The sequence below is a fragment of the Felis catus genome, chromosome C2, assembly GCF_018350175.1.
Source record: "Felis catus isolate Fca126 chromosome C2, F.catus_Fca126_mat1.0, whole genome shotgun sequence".
Classification (NCBI taxonomy): Eukaryota; Metazoa; Chordata; class Mammalia; order Carnivora; family Felidae; genus Felis; species Felis catus.
Window position 1 is genome coordinate 66,421,831 of NC_058376.1, and position 18,887 is coordinate 66,440,717.

At 39.8% G+C, this 18,887-nt stretch overlaps 2 protein-coding genes across 3 annotated transcripts in view; both read right to left on the bottom strand.

The window, feature by feature from the left end:
* The window catches only part of HGD (homogentisate 1,2-dioxygenase), a 47,928-nt gene extending 41,856 nt beyond the window's left edge, over nt 1-6,072 (bottom strand). The window contains exons 1-2 of the mRNA XM_006936082.4: nt 5,814-6,072; nt 266-337 (exon numbers count right to left, since the gene is read on the bottom strand). Coding sequence (XP_006936144.2) covers nt 266-337; nt 5,814-5,828 — 87 coding nt within the window. The 5' untranslated portion in view covers nt 5,829-6,072. The remainder of the gene's footprint in view (nt 1-265; nt 338-5,813) is intronic.
* Nucleotides 6,073-9,479: 3,407 nt separating this feature from the next.
* RABL3 (RAB, member of RAS oncogene family like 3) overlaps nt 9,480-18,887 on the bottom strand; it is a 38,322-nt gene continuing 28,914 nt past the window's right edge. For both annotated transcript variants that reach the window (XM_003991680.6, XM_045036996.1), the window contains exons 6-8: nt 17,763-17,834; nt 14,648-14,686; nt 9,480-14,084 (exon numbers count right to left, since the gene is read on the bottom strand). In XM_003991680.6, the coding sequence (XP_003991729.1) occupies nt 14,019-14,084; nt 14,648-14,686; nt 17,763-17,834 (177 nt within the window). In that variant the 3' untranslated portion in view covers nt 9,480-14,018. The remainder of the gene's footprint in view (nt 14,085-14,647; nt 14,687-17,762; nt 17,835-18,887) is intronic.

The window sequence follows — 18,887 nt, forward strand, 5'->3', positions numbered from 1 at the left end:
TCCTCTTAACCTTGAGCCTAGGGGATTCTCCTGAAAGTCTTACAGTTAGTCTTGCTATTTCAGATTGCATGCTTTGCCATAGGTAACCACCATCCCACTTTAATCTTTGTATTGGCATTGTTGTGTATCCCAAGTATCTTAATGAGTTGTGAAACTCCTAGACAGTTCCCAGGAACAATGGTGAGTAGATGCACTTTGGCCTGAGGGCTAGTTATTCATTCCTACAAATCAGAGCTCTCTAAGCTGATATTCTATTCATCCATACCTGTCCTTCTGGCAGAGCACCTGGGCAGCGAGGGTCCTCTGAGGCACATTCATTCCCGAATCCAGAAATGTACTGCATATGACAAAGATACGAAGGCTGTCATTAAAGTATTTAAAGAGCATTTCACAACATTGATAGTCTAATGAAGGTAAGAATTTCTATAAGGACATGCGTTTGTGTATGATGTTCCATATGTAATATGTTTGCTATGTCTTGGCATGTGGACCATCTAGGAAAGAAAATATGCTCTGTGTGAATTTTAAAGACCACCAATTAGGGGCTTCTGGGTGGCTCAGTTGGCTAAGCGTCCGACTTTGGCTCAGGTCATGGTCTCAAGGTCTGTGAGTTTGAGCTCCGCATCAGGCTCTGTGCTGACAGCTCAGAGCCTGGAGCCTATTTCAGATTCTGTGTGTCCCTCTCTCTCTGTCCCTCCCCCCACTCATGCTCTGTCTCTCTGTCTCTCTGTCAAAAATAAAATAAACATTAAAAAATTTTTTAATTAAAAAAAAAGACCACCAATTAATTGGGAGAAGACTCCTGAATATTGCATAGACTTTCCACCCTTAGCTACACTTAGTTGATTTGTGGGTTTGTTCTTAATTATTCCACCCCAAGAACAGGTTCTTTAATTATCTTTCCGCCAGGGAGTTCTGGAGAAAGGAGATAACTAGGCATCACCTCAACTCCAGATTAGTAGGATCTTGCTGGGCCTAGACTGCAACCTCCCTGTGTGTGGAGCTCCATTCCCCCCCATGCTCTGAAACAAGCAACTAAAAATAGGCATGTGGATCCAGTCTACAGCAGAACGCTTGAGGGAAAGATCTCCAAACTAGCCTTGCTGAGAGGCAGAAGCCTGTATTTTCTGATTCATCTATGGAACACTTGTGTACATATTTGTATTTTTGTGGCCACATGGAAACAAAATCTGGAGATATGGGTGGCTTTCACAAGTGCCAAACCAGAGTCTGTCCACAGTGGTACAATGGAGTCTATTTGATTGCTGGCTGTTTCCTTTATACCTAGAGGGGAAAAAAGTTAAAGACTTTCTCAACAAAGTAAAGTATGGGAGCCCCTGAAATTTATTCTTACAGCACTTAGCATACCTGTGAGCTCTTGTTCACTGTCTGGCTTCTCTGCAAGTTGGTAAGCCCCAAGAAATCTGTAGCAGTCTTGTTCTCCTGGATGTGCCCTGTGCCTGATTTACCAGAGGGTACTCAATAGATACCTATTGTTTGATTTAGCCTTTCACTTAAAGCCTATTCTGAGTGTATGTATGCTGCTGTAGGTGGGGTTAGAACCCCCTTTTCTCTAACTCAAATATTTAAAAATGGCTATTTTCTGCCCATAGTTGTTCCTAATAAACGGACTTAATTTTAGCTCTGGATAATGAAAGTGCAGCCTTGCTCTCTGAGTGAAATGCCACCATCTGAGCACATGTCTTTAAAAGATATAAGAAGGATGCTAGTGGGTGGAGGGTGAGCCCTCCAGAGTTCTCAGCAGCATGGAGACGGATGAGCTGAATGCAATATGCCTGGATGTGTGAGCAACGATCAGGCCAATAACTGCTATATTTGGAAGGAATATCAAATGTGAAATGTTATGACCTAGAAAGCAATGGAAGTGAAATTATTCTTTTTGCCTCCAGACACAATTTTTTTTTTTTGTACTTTGGAAAATCTATCAGCACTAAAAACACTGAGTTATATTATACACAGATAGGTTAACTGCAGCGACATGCAGTTTGGACTGATTTCTTTGGGGAAATGGTAGAGCATTGCGACTCTCCACTGAGTACAATTTTCTTCTCTCAGAATGGGCCTCACGCTCACTGTCAACAGGAATGAATTGGAGTTGCTGAGAAATGGTAATGACCCCAAATTATCTTCAATTCTGTGGAATGGAATTTTAGACCAATCTGTGACTGAAGCAAGCCATTGAGCATGACAGTGCCCTTACTTTCTTTGTTCAACTGCCACATTGTTTCTCTCTGCAAGGGAGGCCGGGGAGTCTTAAGTGTTGAGTCATACAGCTGAACCTTCTCCAGTCATGGGCGGGTTTACTTATTAACCTTCCCCATTCTTTGCAACTGCTGGTCTCAGAACAGAGTCCAGGGTTCTATGTATTTTTGGCACAAGGGAAAAGAGACTTAGTATATGTAGTTCTGAAGCATTTGCTTCTGACTGCTTTAAAAAATAGAAAAGAAAGTAGAAAGAACAGCTGGTGGTTTGGAAGGGAGCCACCCAGCTCTGAGAGAGGTGTGAGTTCTGAGCCTGTTTCTGCATCTTAGCTGTGGTGCATTGGCTGACGAGGAGGCGGAAAATGCTGACTCACTCTCCAGTCAGTTGGTTTTCCTAATCCTCGGAGAGAAGAATTTACAGATGAGTTTATTAGAGCTTTCAAATGCCATGTCCCTTACTGCCGAAGGTATTTGACTTGAGGAAGCAGTATTCAGCAGGTGCTTTCCCAAGCTGCTGAGATCAAGGGCAGAATCTGAACTCTGCTTATATCAGCTGCGAAAATCCAAGTGTGCAACTCCAGCTGGTTCAGTGACTATGTACAAATATTCCTTATGCAAGAAGAAAAGAAAATCTAACATTAAGCAAGTGAGTTTGTATGTTTTCTTCAGTCCAGATTTCTGAATAACTTGATCCAACATAAAAAAATGATCTCACTTTTCTCCAAGAGAATGATATGAATCCTTTCTAAACAAAAGAACAAATTAGCGAGCTCCATATAACTTCAGTTGTCTGGCAGCTGCCTACCATACCGCTTTTTAATCCTCGCCTGGTCCCTGGGACGTACTCTGTGTCAGAGTAGGCTTATGAGGTGCTTTCTCCCAACTCTGATTCTGGGTAATGCCCTGATGGGACGGGCAGATGGTGCACCTCACTGCCTTTCACTGAGCATAAAGGAAGGAGAGAGAAGTCAGGGTGGAGATGGAACGATAGCTACCTTGTTCTTGTGGCAAGAGTCCAGTATTTCTAATGAACTGTGCTGGGAACAGAGAACAGAGATTGTTGGGAACTTGCAGGTTATTGTGGTAGAGCTGAATAATGACCTTCAATGATATCCATGTCTGAATCCCTGGGAACTTCCCACACTCAAAGAGACTTTGAGGATGTGAGTGAAGTACGAATCTTGAGATGAGGGATTATCCTGGATGATTTGGGTGCGCCCCAAATGTAATCACAAGTGCCTTAGTACAGGGAGGTGGAGGGATATACAGCTACAGAAGAGGAAAAGGCAGTGCAGTGACAGGCAGAGGCTGGAGTGATATGCTTTGAAGATGGAGACTCAATCACAGAATGCAGGCAGCTTAGGGAAGCTTGAGATTAGCCCTGGGAAACTGATTTCACAGTTCTGACTTCCATAACTGTAGGAGAATAAATATGTGTGGTTTTAAGCCACTAAATTTGTGGTAATTTGTTACAACAGAAACAGGAAACAAATACAATCGCAATATTAGTGGGACCCATCTCTGGCTAATCATTAGAATCACCTCCAGAAATTTATCAAACACACACCCAGACCTAGTGAATGAAAATATATGGTAGTGGGGCCCAAAATCTGGATATGAGGAAATCAAGACTTGTAGAAGTGAAGGGACTTAAGAATGTGGAGTAGTCTGTTTGAAATTTAACCTTATTATTTTCTCTTTTGAATTTTCTTCCCCCAGTTGTGCTGCTTTTACATAAACGTGATTTCTTTTAGGCTTTGTGTTGATATATCCGTTAAAATGAAGACATAAAAGCTGAGAAGTATATTTTTTAACTTATGTAATGTTTATTGATTAGAATGATGCAATCTGGTTTTCTGTGTTTGGATTCCTGATCTCTAGAGCTAACCTTTGCTCGTGCAGATTAGACAGCAGGCAGGGAAGAAAGCCTTTGAAATTGAGAACAAAGACCAGCATGCAATTTACATTGGTCTGCTGGTGCTGTGCATAATAAGTTGCTAAAAATTTCAGCAGGATAGGATTTTAGATATAATTTATTTATAAATGGTAAGGATGTTTCCAGCCCCTGCTGAACTCTCCCATAGGATTTTCATCAGGAAACAAAATTCTTATGCACTCTCCCTTTCCCAGAACTTCAGCTGCCACCATTGATAGGATGACCTCCTGTATCTATTAACCTGGTCCTACCCCCTCCCCTGAGATCCAGATCCATACATCCCACTGCCTCCTGGGTATGTCAACTTGGCTGTCCCTGCAGCAGCTCAAATTTAGCTGAAACTCTCTTGGCTCCCAGAATATGCTGGGCTGTCTGTGTATGCCGTGCCTTTGCACTTGTTTTTTCTCTGCCCCCCACCTCTTTTCATTTAGCCAATTTCTACTTCTCTCTTATGACTCAGCTGAGGAACAGCCTTCTTCAAGAAGTTTCTCTTGACCCCACCTAGCCCAGACTTGGTTCCTTTACATTATCAACCTGTGGCATCAGTACTAACACATAATATTTGCTGAATGAAAGAGAGTTCTTTCTCAGCATTTCCGACTCTTGGTCACACATGAAGGTAAAGAAACAAACGTTTACTTCAGTGTTGTGTGTTTTCAGGATCCCTATCAACTGGGGCGATGTTTGATTCTTCAAACTCAGCATCAGTTGAAGGGCATTAGGAAAGTGTTCAAATTCTGCATTCCTGAAAGAAGCCCGGAGTGTGGCTCACCTGACTTGAGTCAAGTTCTGGAAAGTTCTCCTCAGTTCCACCTGCATGTGTTGGGCACTGATATAGCCCAGGCTGGACACTAGGTGTGGTTTTAGACACTGGGAAAACAGTCCCCTTCCCTGGACTTAAGGCACACGGTCCAGTAGATGTCACTAAATATCCTTTTGGGACTTGGGATTTGGATTCTGACAAACCAGGTTCTGATCTAGTCTCTGTCACCTATAAGCAGTGACCTTGGGCAAGTCACTTAATCTCTCCAAACTTTCTTTTCCTTTTTGGTTAAATAGAAACAAGAGCGCCTACATCTCAGATCTATTTTGAGGATTACAATATGAGTTAATTCATTAATAGCACATAACCCACACATATTTTTCAATTGCACATTAAATAATAAAAAGGAATTACTTCCTAGAGGAATTGCTAGGGCTTCTATTGGCCAAGGGCCAATTGTGGATCCTCAAAATAACTGAATAGATACCGCAGATCTAATTGGTTGGCTGGAGGCAGTCCAGGAAGCTGTAGCAACAGGAGATATCAGGGAGTAGGGGCTGGGAAGCAGGCAGTGAGATATATGTCTGCCCATGGTCGTTGGGGGGAGGGGGGCGGGGAGCCCTTATGATGTCTACAGATTCCCAAGACAATATTTGAAATGAACAAAGGCAAAAGATGGACAATGAAGGCTTCATCTCTTTTCTTTACCACCTTTCCATCAACACCCCCAGCTCCAGCCATGCCTGTGGACACCATGGCAAAACCTCTGAACACAGGGGTTTAGAACATGGCCTTTCTAGGTCCTTCCTGACTCCGACACTCTGGGGTTCTCAGAAGCTTCCATAAATTCTGGCTGAAGAAGCCACAGCAAACTTGGCAGATAGTCTCTTACCTTCAACTCGGCCATTTTCCCTCTGCTGCAGGTGTGATGACTTCAGGAAACACAGGCCCAGAGAGGGTATGAAGCTAAAATGCTTCTGTTTCTCCTCCAATCCACCCTCTGAATGTTATTCCCACCACTTCCCCGTGCTCACTGGTTAGCAGGCGGCTCAAACTAGCCACAAAAATTGCCTAACTGATCAACTAGGGAGAAAGTCCAGCATGCTTGTTTTCAAACTGCTTACACAATTGTCTTTGGTTTTCACTAAATCTAGGCTGTTTCTGGAAGAGTTTGCAGAGCCTATCTCCTCTCCAGCTGAGGTAAAGATTAGCCAATTATGTGTCCCAGTGAAAAGAAGGAGGCTTATTACTGAAGACAGAGAATGGAAAGCTCTCTGGGAAAGGAACCGTGGTAGTTAAGGCATGCTGTGTGCGGCAGAGGCTTCTTTCAGTCCTGACTCAGGCCTGGAAGGAACAGGGCAGGGTATTCATTCTCTGCTAGGCAGTGACAAAATGAATTGTGCTCTGGCACAGGTGTTTACACACAGCTGCTTGAAACAGGGACTGAGTCTGGACAGCTGTCCAGAGGTGCCTCCAAGGGATGAGCTGGGTGAACTGTCCAGAGTCTGAAGTGCTTCACTTAAAGCAAACGGAGATGTTTGCTATTGTTCCTTTCATTTCTTAAATATATTTAGTGGTTTTTTTAAAATAAATTCTTTAAAAAATCTTGTTTTCTAATACCTTTATCCTTCTAAAAGCGGACCAAGAAATTACTTTCCAGCCACCTTTTCCATGACTCCCTTGCCCTTCATCTTGGCTATTCTCCTTAGCCATGGTTAGATATCCACTTTGTGGCTAATTGTACTCAGGAAGAAAGAAACTATATATCGAGTGCCTGTTCATGCCAGGTTTTTCCATAGAAATTATCTCATTTAATTTCACAAGAACAGTCTTGTAAACTAGGCTTTATCATCACAAACTTAAGTGCAACAGACCAGGCAGGAAATGTAGGCTAGGTGGTATTTCAAGATAAGACTTCTAAATGAAGCTCCAATTTTTAAACACTGGAAACTAGAACAAACACGCAAATGAATGAATGAATGAATGACTAGATAAAACCATTGTGGTAGATTGCAAAAATGTCCATAATTTTCTCCCATCCTTGTATGCATGCTCTTTTGTAATGTTGGACTTTGCTGCTCTTCACATAAAGAGATGTAGTCTTTTTCTTACCTCCTTGAATCTTACTTTGGTTAATAGCAAGCACAACACAAGCAGGGGCGTGAATAGTGCTTGTGCCTTAGGATTTGTCCATTTCTTACTACTTGAAATTACCATGCAGAGAAGCTGGGCCAATCTCCTTGAGAATGAGAAACCACATGAAGAGAGAAGTTAGTCCAGCACCAACTGCCGGACATGTTGAATGATGCAGTCTGGTTGTCATATAACTGGAGACACATGAATGATCCCAGGTGAAAATGGCAGAAGAACCCCCAGCAAGACCTAGTCCAAATTGCTGACTCACAGAATTGTGGGCAAATGGAATGGTGTATTTTATGGTGTTTAATGGGGTGGTTTGGTGAGATAACTGATACACTGATATAAAAAACATACACGCAGATTTGAAAAGGTCATGGGCCATCAGCTTAGACCCTCTGCTCTATATTAAATGGGTCTAAGTTACCGCCAGAGGTCCCCAGGCTCCAACATACTGCAGTAGCAGCAGATGATTTGCCTGTGTATGAGGTGTTAGCACAGAGAGGGCCAGAAAAAAATGACAGGTTGGTAGCAAACCAACCTGTGTGGATTGATGCCTGAGTTCCAGACAGTTATAGGACATCTCAGCATATGTCAGCATAGACAGATGACACTGTGGTATTACGTAAGCTTGCTTCCCTGGAATTTATATACAAACCCTGGAGGAAGTGGTTATGTGTTGGGGGAGGCCCTGGTTTTACTGAGGCTAAGTTTTTGTTACTCTTGCAGTATGCAGACTCAAAATCAAAAATGAATTCCAGAAAAAATATTTCTTACATCTGTGTTTATGAGTACTCTGAGTCTTCAATCTATCTATCCTGGAAGTGAGTCTTTGGTGGTTAGAGGGAAAAAATGAATGGGAGTCAATAAAAGACAAGGGAAAAGCTTTACTGCTTTATTTTTCCATAGGCTTCCTATGTTCTTTCCATTGAATCAGCTTTGAAGGCAAATTCAAGAAGCGTTTAAACTCTTTCCTAGGGTGTAGGAGATTTCTGAAAGAGTAAGAAAGTGGTCACAGATCCTTGACTGGATGAAAATTACTTTCAGGAGCTTGAAAATATTTGAAATTGAATAACCTATCACCAAACTTTATGGATTTCTCCTGACTTAACTGTATTTCTTTTTTGTTTTTATAAACGTGATTCCATAAAACAAGTATTTGCTTTGTATAACTATGTGCCAGGCACTGTGCTCTATACACATAAGGGATAGGAGAATAAATAAAACTCAGCAACAGCTCTGATTTGAGGTCTGATGGTTTTCCACTTTAATTAATGTAATCACACACTCATTTCTTTATCTTACAATTATTGAGGACCTGCTATGTGCCAGACTGTGTGAGATGTAGGGGATACAAAGATGACTAACTCAGTCCTGTTCTCTACTAGTGCAGCATACTGGAGAAGGCTGAAATAAACAGGCTATTACAACAGAGAACCGTATCTGCTGTGACAGAGATGAGCCCAGGGTGCTACAGAAGGGATTGAAGGGCACCTAGTCCTGAGCAGGAGGGCAGGGAAGGCTTCCCAAAGGAGGCGATAACTGAGCCAAGCTTCACAGGATGAGTTGGATAGGGCATTGAGCAGAGGAAAGAGTGTGTGCAAACACAGAAAAGTGGAAGGGCAGTGCATTCAAAGAGCTGTGTTTAGGGCAGAGTGGAGGGGTCTAGTGAGGGAAGACCGGGAAGGGAAAGTTTGGCAGACATCTGAAGCAGGGATTGAGGGATGCCATCTGGGCAGGTGTCAAAAAGACACCCAGTGGAGGGAGAAGTTTGTGTAGGGACAAGGCAAACACACACTGGATCAGAACAGAGACACACTGGATCAGAACAGAGTCACACTGTCAAAGTTGTGAGCAACAAGAACAAAGATGCTAAAAACCAGCAGAGGAGGATAGATTCGGTGAAACAATACAGGGAAAGCGTGAGGGGGGAGAATTTGAAAAGGACCAGGAAGTGGAGACAGCCGGTATCTGCTTCTCCCAGATTCTAGTAGAAATTAGGTTTACCCTCTGCAGAAGCTTCAGAAAAGTCAGAGGAGTTCCAGATTCACACCACCAGATTGTGGAGTAGGACCAAAACCACGTGTAGGTAAGCGATGAAACCTCCAGCCTCCTTCCACTGCACTTCCTGAGAATGCTATCAGGAAACGTTTCACCCTCCAGATAGGAGACTGGAAAGATTCTTCTCTAGGACAGTAATCCATACATACTGGATATTTTGATAAATATTAAATATAAAAGGTAAAGTCTTTCCAGAAATGCTTCTTTTAATAAGTGGATGCCTCCCCCATTAGTTCGTATATCCACGAGTTAGTAATTCTCATTTATAGTTCTTATTTCCAGAGTAAGACATGATTCAACATCATTTAATCTTACTTTTTGGTTTTAAGACATGTTAAGAAAATTCATTCACATAGGTAAGTAGATATGAATGGAAGGAATTTTATTACCTCACTTCTCCTTCTGAATCAAATATCGAAAATCACATAGCAATCTATCATAAACATCATTTTTAGTCACCTATCAACAACTCAGGTTCTCCTTTAATTTTTTTGCAAGCAAATAATTGGGAACCTGATTGGAAAAGGCTTGGTTACCCAGCTATTGGAATCAATGACTTTAATTAAATGTTACCTTTTCACTTAGATGTGCCTTTTCTAACTCATTTTACTTAGAAAGGGTTGAGAAAATAAATGTTAATTTTATATTCCTTTGCCTGTATAATTATTTTTCACAAAAATGTTATTTTGATAGACCAAGCAAGAAGACTTGCCATGAAGAAATGTGCCATAGCCTTGGTTATTTCTTACCAAAACTCTCTTCGCTGTGTTCTCAGGAACTCAGGAACCGCTTCCTTGAGAGGTCTGCATTTTTTTTTTTTTTAATAATTGTGTGAGTGGAACAAAGTCCTTATATAAAACTAATATTTAGAATTGTCCTTTTATTGGCATCCTAAGACATTTACAGCCTGGGCCAATATACCACATTCCTACATAAGCAAGATATTCCTTTTCCATTGTGGGAAAAGGACAATTGAGAAAGAAAGCACAGGTGGGAAGTAAGAACTAGCACTGAGCTGCATTCACAAGAAGAACAATTTTAACATACATAATGGAGATGGATGACCTGGAAAATGATTCCCCTAAAACTATCTGTGTCCATGCACCTCTTGGAGGGGACATGTGTACCCATCCCAGTTGGAAGACCACAGATCCACACCGAGAAAGTGGCAAACATTTCATCCTGGGAGCTGGGGTAGTGTTACAGGGTAATGTGAAGGAGTGTGACAGGTCTGGAGAGCAATCACCCCAGGATGGAGTTAGAGAAGTTACAGTTAGAGGGTCTCCAAAAAAAAAAGATGGAATTGATAAATGTACTTGCTGGTACTGAGCAAGATTTTATGTCTTTGTGGGAATGCAGGGGTTTCATCCTTCACCAATACTTACTGATGACCTTGGTAAGGCTTAGTGATTAGCCAGCTGAGAAAACAAATGTGGTACAAGTGAGGGACCGTGTATGAGATGGCAAGGCATCTTATTAGAAATAAATACACCTGGAATGCAGAACATGGTGGTAGTAAAAATGACAGTAGTACATTAAAAACAAACATGTCCTGTTTTGCCAATAGAGAATGGGACAATCATGTCATGATTGCTGTGGCATGTATCACCTTGAGAGGGAAAAGGGGCTCAGCTCATGAAGGCGAAATCATTTAAGGAAGCCCAAGATGAACTTTGATGAACTATATAATGGTGCCATTAAGTACATTCCACATATTCTCTATGATAGGAGTTTATTATCTTTCTCAGAGTGTGGATCCCAGGCCACTCACTGCAGAATCACCTGGTTTGTCTGTTAAAAATACAAAATCCTGGCTCTATCCTATATACATAGAATTGGGCAAGGAGAGGGGGGCTGATAAAATCCCAGAATCTGCATTTTTAAGCACTTCAGAGGATTTTTATGCACATTTGAGTCCGAAAGCCACTGCTTTAAGTCCTTAAATGGAGGTACTAATAGTAACTGGAAGTCGGACCCCCTTCCTACTCTATGGAGCAGCCCTGGTAGGCTTCAGCTCCAATTTTGCATCAGGCAAACATACTGTGGAATATTTGAGGCTCAGGGTTCTCCTAGGGCTAGATTGCCTGGAACCTTTCCTCTCCTACCATAGTGATTTCACTCAGTCTGGGGACTACAGAGGAATGGATTTTTTATTTCCTTCTCCTCCTTCCCTGCAAACAGTATCCTCCTCTGAATTTTAACAGATATTAAATCAATGCAGACATCCTGTTAGACCTTCAAACTTCTTAAAATAGATGCTACCTGTGCTTTAAAAATTTCAATTGAACAACATTTATTAAAAACCCACACATGGTCCTCCCTAGGTCGGGTGCTATGGCATATACTATTGAAATGGACACTCAAAAGCTCTGGTCATAGCAGCAGTGAGGAGCTCTTCATCTCCGTCTGATGGCCCAGCACATCAGTTCCACACAGTCCATTTTCAGAATGGACAGAAAAATAGCAGTGTCAAGGCACTGTCACGGATTATGTTATGGATGCCTCAAGTTTAGGGACTTCTGAGAACCTAAGATAAAGTGATACGGATCAACCCCTTTGGGAGCACCAATTCTTTTCAGAGCACAGAAGTGGAGAGGTCAACCCAAATCTTGGGCTGGATTTCAACGAAGGGCCCTGCCACCTGAGCGACAGATGAATGACTGTATGCCTTCACGTCTGGTTGCCTCCATGATAAATAACAACATTGGTTAGACATCTAAATCACAACAGGAAAAAAAAAACCCAAAAGAACCTCTATTGCTAATTACCTGTTCCATCAAGAAAATTAAAGATTTAATTAATACTCTTTAGGAAGTATTTTGGTATTTACATTTGTTGATTATCCAAAAGCAATTTTGATGAGCGGATCTCAGGAAATCCCAGCAAAAATTATTCTTCAAAACATTCATTTTCAAGAACTTTGGCTAATAACATTCATCTTGGCAAACAGCCTTGTTTTGCTGCTACTAATACTTTGCAACAAATTTACCTTAGATTATTAAAAATTATTTTTTCTCAGAAAACTATAATTCAGTCAAGCCTCACAAGCAAGAAGAAATGGAGTTGAGGGGTACTGCTAAGTTTTCAAGGCTGACCCTGAAAGGCATCAGTGATGGGCTATTTTTATTTTTTAGCAAGGGAGAAAATAAAGAAATTGAGAGAGGTTTTTTTAATTAAGGGAAAGAAAGAGGAAGAAAGGGGAGAGAAGGAAAGGGTTATATGTATTTTTGCTTCTGTGTCGTTGTATTATTCTTTTATTTTTTCAGAATGTATGTATAATTTTTTTTAATTTATTGTTTACAAAGAGCTTTAGTTGGGTCTTTGTGCATGCATTTGTGCAGCCTCTGTCACAACTTGCTTGTGCCATACTCCACGTACAGATCCTGATTTGCATAGCTCTACTTTGTGTCAAAAAAGAAATCAGGCCTCGGTTTTATGGCTGAGGATATGAAGACAGACTGGAGAATATGCTAGCTGATCAAAATTGCTTTAAAAATCCTTCCCCAAATTCCTACAACTGCCTTTCTAAAAGCACTGGCTAACCTTCTTATTTTAAGATCTTCTGGTAGCATACCTTGATTTCCAAAGTACTTCTGAAATTTAATTAAAATGGAATAGAAAGTGAACTTAGTGTTTTTTGCCTAGTTTTAAAATGAGGAGCTGAAAGTGTATACTTACTATTTTTTTCTAATATGGAGCAAAATCAGGACTGCAAAGACCTGCCTCAGAGCCAGAGAGCGGTTATGGGTAAAAAGGTGGTGCTGAATAAGGCAGCAAATTGCAGTTTTTGGAAACCAGGTCTATATATTAAAGAAGAACCGGGGCAGAGAGAATTAAACAAGCAAAAAAGATGGGTAAAAAAAGGAACGATGAACAATTATGCATACGCGCACATACACCACCACCCTCACAAAATGTTGGATTATGAAATCTAAGAATCCTAGTCCATAATTCATGTAAATGTGTTGCTGTAGAACTTATTTTTACTTCTCTCCATAAATACATTGTTGACACAGAAAATAACATTCTTAGTTTACCGACTATAGTTAAGAGACATTTCAGGAGTTGACATTTCCTTTAAAAAAATAAAAACAATAGAGGCTGTAAATCTCTCTTACTGCCCTTAAACAGGTCTTTGATTTCACCCTGCCTATTTCCAAATAGAAAACACTAAGACAGTGCAGACATCTGTAACCCAGAGTGAAGGATTTAGTGAGCTGTCAATTTCTCGGAGAATTCTCCTTTGCTGGTACTGCTGTTCTCTATGTATTATTAATCTATTTATATTTAACTCCAGCTATTAGTCTGCCTCTTCTAGCCACTGAACCATTTGCAAAGGAGAGGAGAGGGAGACAAGGGCTGCTATTATTAGGCATCCGTGTGTGTGATGAGAGTGGAGACAATTAAATAACACCATTTTGCTTCTTTGAAAACGACAGAGATTGTTTGGGGTGGACAACCCAGGGCTGGTTAACATAACCTTTCCCCTCAAGAAGGTAAAACAACAGAGATACATTTTTGAAGTACTTAATTAAGACTTCAGCAAGGAGTGTGGGAAAGTTACAGACCTATAAAAAACCTTCCAATTCTGGGAAGAGTAAATTTTTTCTGTAGCACTCTGTCACTGCTCATTTACTGCATCATTTTGACAACATCTCATATTTCCACAAGGCTTTTACATAATCTATAAACAGGGACAGAAAGGTGAGGAACAGAATGGGGACAAAGTTTGGACCTCCCACGCTGTCACTTCCTTTCAGCTTTCCATTAAAGGGTGAGGCTGAAGGGTGGCATTTTAGGATGATTCTGTTAAAAGGCTGAAATATTAATAATCAACACAGCAAGAAGAAAGCTGTGCAGAACTGCCACCGCTTGCTCACTCTTCCAGGATGGGTGTAATTCAGTCATAATGAAGGCTCTTTAACGTTCCTCCCCCAAACCTTTTTCGATCAGAAAAGCCTGGAATCTGTTGGCAAGAAAGATAATCACGTTAAGTCTCAAGCAAGCAGAGTTCAAGTGCTAATAGCCTTATAAATTTTTCCCCTTATTTTCTGTTTCTTTATGTCACCCTGTTGTCCCTTACAGAATCATCTCTCTGAGGTTTTACTCAAATAATAAAATAAATGTTCCCAAAATGGAAAACATTTGCCAACAAATTGGTGATAGTGTCATCTAAATCAGGGAAGATGAAGGTGAATCTCATAACATCCGCCTACTGGACTTTTACATGAATTGTCTACATTGTGATAGGTCTGGGATATGTACCCTCTGGAGTCTTAAGCAAATGATTTTCTCCTATGATTTTATAATATAACCTTATCCCTGCATTCTTTTTGTTTCTTAGAACCTTATTTTCCCTTAATCTGATATTTTTGCTTTTGTATTTAGCAGGACAGAAGAAAATGCTTTTGCCTACAAAGGATCCCCCCCCCCCCCGCCTCACCCTTTTTTAAGCCACTTCTGAAAATAAATTTGGAAATCACCTCTCTTCAAATTTAAGAGCCCACTTTGTCAAGAATAGATACAGACCTGATTACCTTCCCTTAGAAAGTATCTCTTCTCTATGACCTGTGAGAAACAAATAAAGATTTTAAGGGCTTAGCAAAAGTGGTTCACTGTGGTTACCACTAATGGGACGAAAAGGCATATACCCAAATGAAGAGTTTTTTCAATAGTTATGGACATCTAGTACAATAAGTTAAATCTCATGCTAGTAAGATCAGGATTGTGGGCATATTTCCATAAAAGCTTGCCTTATTCCCAAAGGCATTAATAATGGATTAAAAATTAAATGAATACACAAAAATGGCTAAATCATGAGAATGGGATAATAACCCATGCAGTTCCCAGTGTACGGAAGCAAATCTGGCTCAAAGTTTCCTAGCAGTTAGCTCAAAGATACAAAACAGAACCCATAAGATAAAAGCAGAACACTTTTACTACTACAATAGTACAGGTATTCCTTATAGCCAAGTCTGTGTAATGTAGTGAACTTGACTATAATCAGCCAAGTCTGTGTAATGTAGTAACTGCCACATCCCTTGAGTAAACGCACTGATAAATTTGGTAGGTCTTCAATGGAGACAGATGACACAACATCAAAGGTATTCAATTAGCTTCTTTCTATGGACTTAATCTGCATCCTTAATTCAGTAGTTTCAGAACTGTATTTGGTCAGCAGGAGAAATGCGGTAATGCAGTGGATGTATCCGCACAAATCCATCACTACTATTGAAAAAAAAAAAAACTCTCAAAAATACATGCCCTAATATAATTTAAGAGTACCATGTTTTCAGATGATAGAAAGTAATTTAAAAAAATAATGAATTCTGTTCTAACACTTGAGAAACTGCACTGTTTGTGAAGGCGGTATGATTTTCTTTACACAGAGCTGTTGTGATTAAGAAAAGCCAATTGGATAAGAATACAGATTAGATGCAGATTAACTCTCTAAAACACTGGAATCCAGAATTATGAAGCTAAGAATTCCCCTGAATAAGAGCATGGCGTCTCCTTCCAGGGCTGTGCCACCTTGATCTCACTGGCTTGACAACCAAATCATCTGGATTCTTTCTACCTTTGAGAGTATGGGTTACTTTTAGCCACAAGAGACCCAGTGTAAGGTTGCATTCACTGGCCACAGAGGTAGAAAACCTGGCTTGTGATTAGCACATATATCAAAATACTGGATCCCACAAAAACCAAGAAGAGGCTGACTCCTCCACAGCAGGTCAGGAAAACCCTATCATTCTAGAGTGGGGAAGAATTACTACTAAAGGGAGTCAGGAGAAGGAGCTAGATTCCCTCTTGGAAGATAAATCTTTATACTAAATTCTGGAAGATATGGTAGAAAACTGGGCAAAATTTAGTTGCCAGGTCCTGTGTTTTGAGGCAACCATGTTAGTCTGGAGGTCTGGCCAACTTCCTGATCCATATACCTTTCACTGTGGTGATGAAGAATGATGCTACTTTTTGCTTTTGCTCCTAATTCCCTACTCTCAACTTGCAGTGTCTTTCTCTTACCAAATATTGTTCTCTTCTTAAAATGAACCAAGTTCCCTCTGATTTTTTTAAAATAAAGTCTTGCCTGACAACTCAGGTCACACTAGTCTATAACCCATTGTTTCTCTAGAGTCTAACTTATTAACATTTAAAACATTTTTTATTTTTTATTGATGTATGGTTGACATACTATAGTTGTTTCAGGTATATAACATAGTGATTCAACAATTATTACATTACAAAATGCTCACTACAATAAGTGTAGTTACCATCTGTCACCATATTACAATATTATTGACTGTATTTTCTATCCTGTACTCTTCATCCTTGTGACTTACTCAATTTTCAGCTGAAAGTTTGTACCTTTCTATCCCCTTCATCAATTTTCAAATTAATAAATTATTAACAAATTAAGCAATATATTGTGGGATCTTTCTGTGTCAGACAAAGATCTGTAAGTTGTTTCTCTCGGGGCAGAATAGTGTATCTGATGGAGGCCATGGATCTAAACTAAATGGAAGTTCTTATGTTTGAAGCTTGAAAATAATGTGGAGGGAAAATCCAGTTCCTTGCACTGCTTCCCAACATTTTTCATGTTATGGCACATTTAGAAAATGCTAATATTTGTACAGAACACTGGGTTAAATGAAAGAGGCTGCCGATCAGTTAGCCTGGGGGGCTCTGGCTGCTTCAACTGAGGGCATCACTATCTCGGCACACTTGTACCATATTTGCCACACTCCAGCTGGGAAGTTCTGCAATGAAGCAAACAGTTCTCGTATTAAACGGGTAGGAGTGTGGGGCTTATCTTGTTATGACATAATGGACAAAAGGGCCAAATATTAGATCCCTAAATAGATAAAAGAAAAATGATTCACAAAGAAGAGCTATGAGGAGGGAAAGGTTTTTCTTGTCCTCTTAAAAGGAAATGTAATACACGAATCAATCTTTTTCAATAATACATACAGAAATACATTCTTTTACTTTACTACGCAATGTCAACATGAGGCAAACAACTTAAACTTGGTCAATACTATGTGCAATGGAGCCCCATGGCCTTGCGAAGAAAGGACAAACAGTGCTCTAAATTACCAGTATGCTGAGTCATTCTACATTTTCATTCCAGTTCAGGACAATAAGATGATGCTAGCAAGAGTCAATACTTGAATGCAAAGGTTTCTGATAGGGAAAATTACGGAATCAAGAAGATGACATAACCTTAAAAGTAATAATAACATTTATGTGGAGAATAACAACAGCTGGGAGAGCAAAAAGAACGCAGGGCTTTAGACAGAATCTCCTGGGTTCAGTGCCTTGTGTGGGGGCTGAGGGGATGTGAATAAATACAAGAAGCGCTGGAAAACAGGAAAACGTAATTTGTTTTAAGGAGGGAAATTAGGTTTCTTTTAAAATAACTCATTTAAATTCAGTAGCTTTCATCCTTTGCTTAGAGAACACTAGTGATAAAATAAATACGTCAGCAGGCCTTGAGCAATTATACCAACAGATAAGAGAGATCAACACAAATGTTCAGGCTATGAAGTTCAGGATGAAGGAATAAAAGGGCAAAGCATTCTCCAAAAACTTTAAACTCTCATATTATATAAATTAAGTTTAAAAATAACTTAATTGAAGCTATTACCTTATCAAAAAACCTACTGAGCTTGACAGCATTGGAAGAACCTGCAGCTAGGTACCGTGGATTTGTGCAATCCTAGAAGATAAAACAGAAGATCCACATATGTCAGGAAACATCAGCTCCTTGTTAGTCACTACTGTTCCTGTTGCGCTTTTCTATAGTAAAATGTTAGGCATAACACTCTTATGAAATATTCAAGTAATTTTCAAATTACAATGCACAAAGCTAAGAGGAAAGTGCTAAAGGAAGATAAGGGCGCTTTTTGTCATTTATGCTATGATAGAGCACACTGAACCAATGTATTCACCATCAAATAATTCATAAAGGAAAAGAGGATTGCTAATCTTACTAATAAGAAAACCAAGACACTAATCATGTGACCTACCTACATTTACCCTAAAAGCAGAAATAGAGCCAATAAAAACTTAACACTTCATTTTTTAGGACGAGTTACTCAACAGCATCATCTAATCAAGTAGTATATAGTTCGTACACAAAGCGAGAATCATGAAAACAGGAGTTAGAGGAGCAAAGAACAAACAAAACAGTTGCCAGGGATTTCTCACTCATTGAATGCAAAGTACTACATCTCGTGGTAAGCCATAAAGATAATAATAAACAATAAATATATTTTTTGATAATAAAAAATAAACAGTAGGTTTATTATTAAGTAACAATCTATTACTATTTAACAGGATTTTGAAAAATAGGAAAAAAAATGGGGCCCAGAAGAGACAAAACAATTTGGAACATTACAATGAAATAACTAGTAAATTACAATAATCAGTAAAGATCTCAAAAGGTTTATTATTCTTTTCCTGGAATTCCAGTGTTAAGCTGCCTTTGCTTGTCATCATTAACTTGCCACCTCAAGAGATAGAGCACTTTGATTTTTACCTCAAATGCCACCTAAGGCCAAACTATAAGGGTATCAGGCAGGCTCCTTTACAACAATGGCATTTGTCTTTCAGTTGTAGATGGTCTATGTCCCTTGGGCAATTACTGCAATTACTGTTGCATTTATTCTGTTTTGTATGTAATCTCTAAACCCACATGATTCCTTTGTAGTAAACTGTGTAATAATCACCTCTTTCCCTCATATATAACACTTCAAGACTCACATTTTTC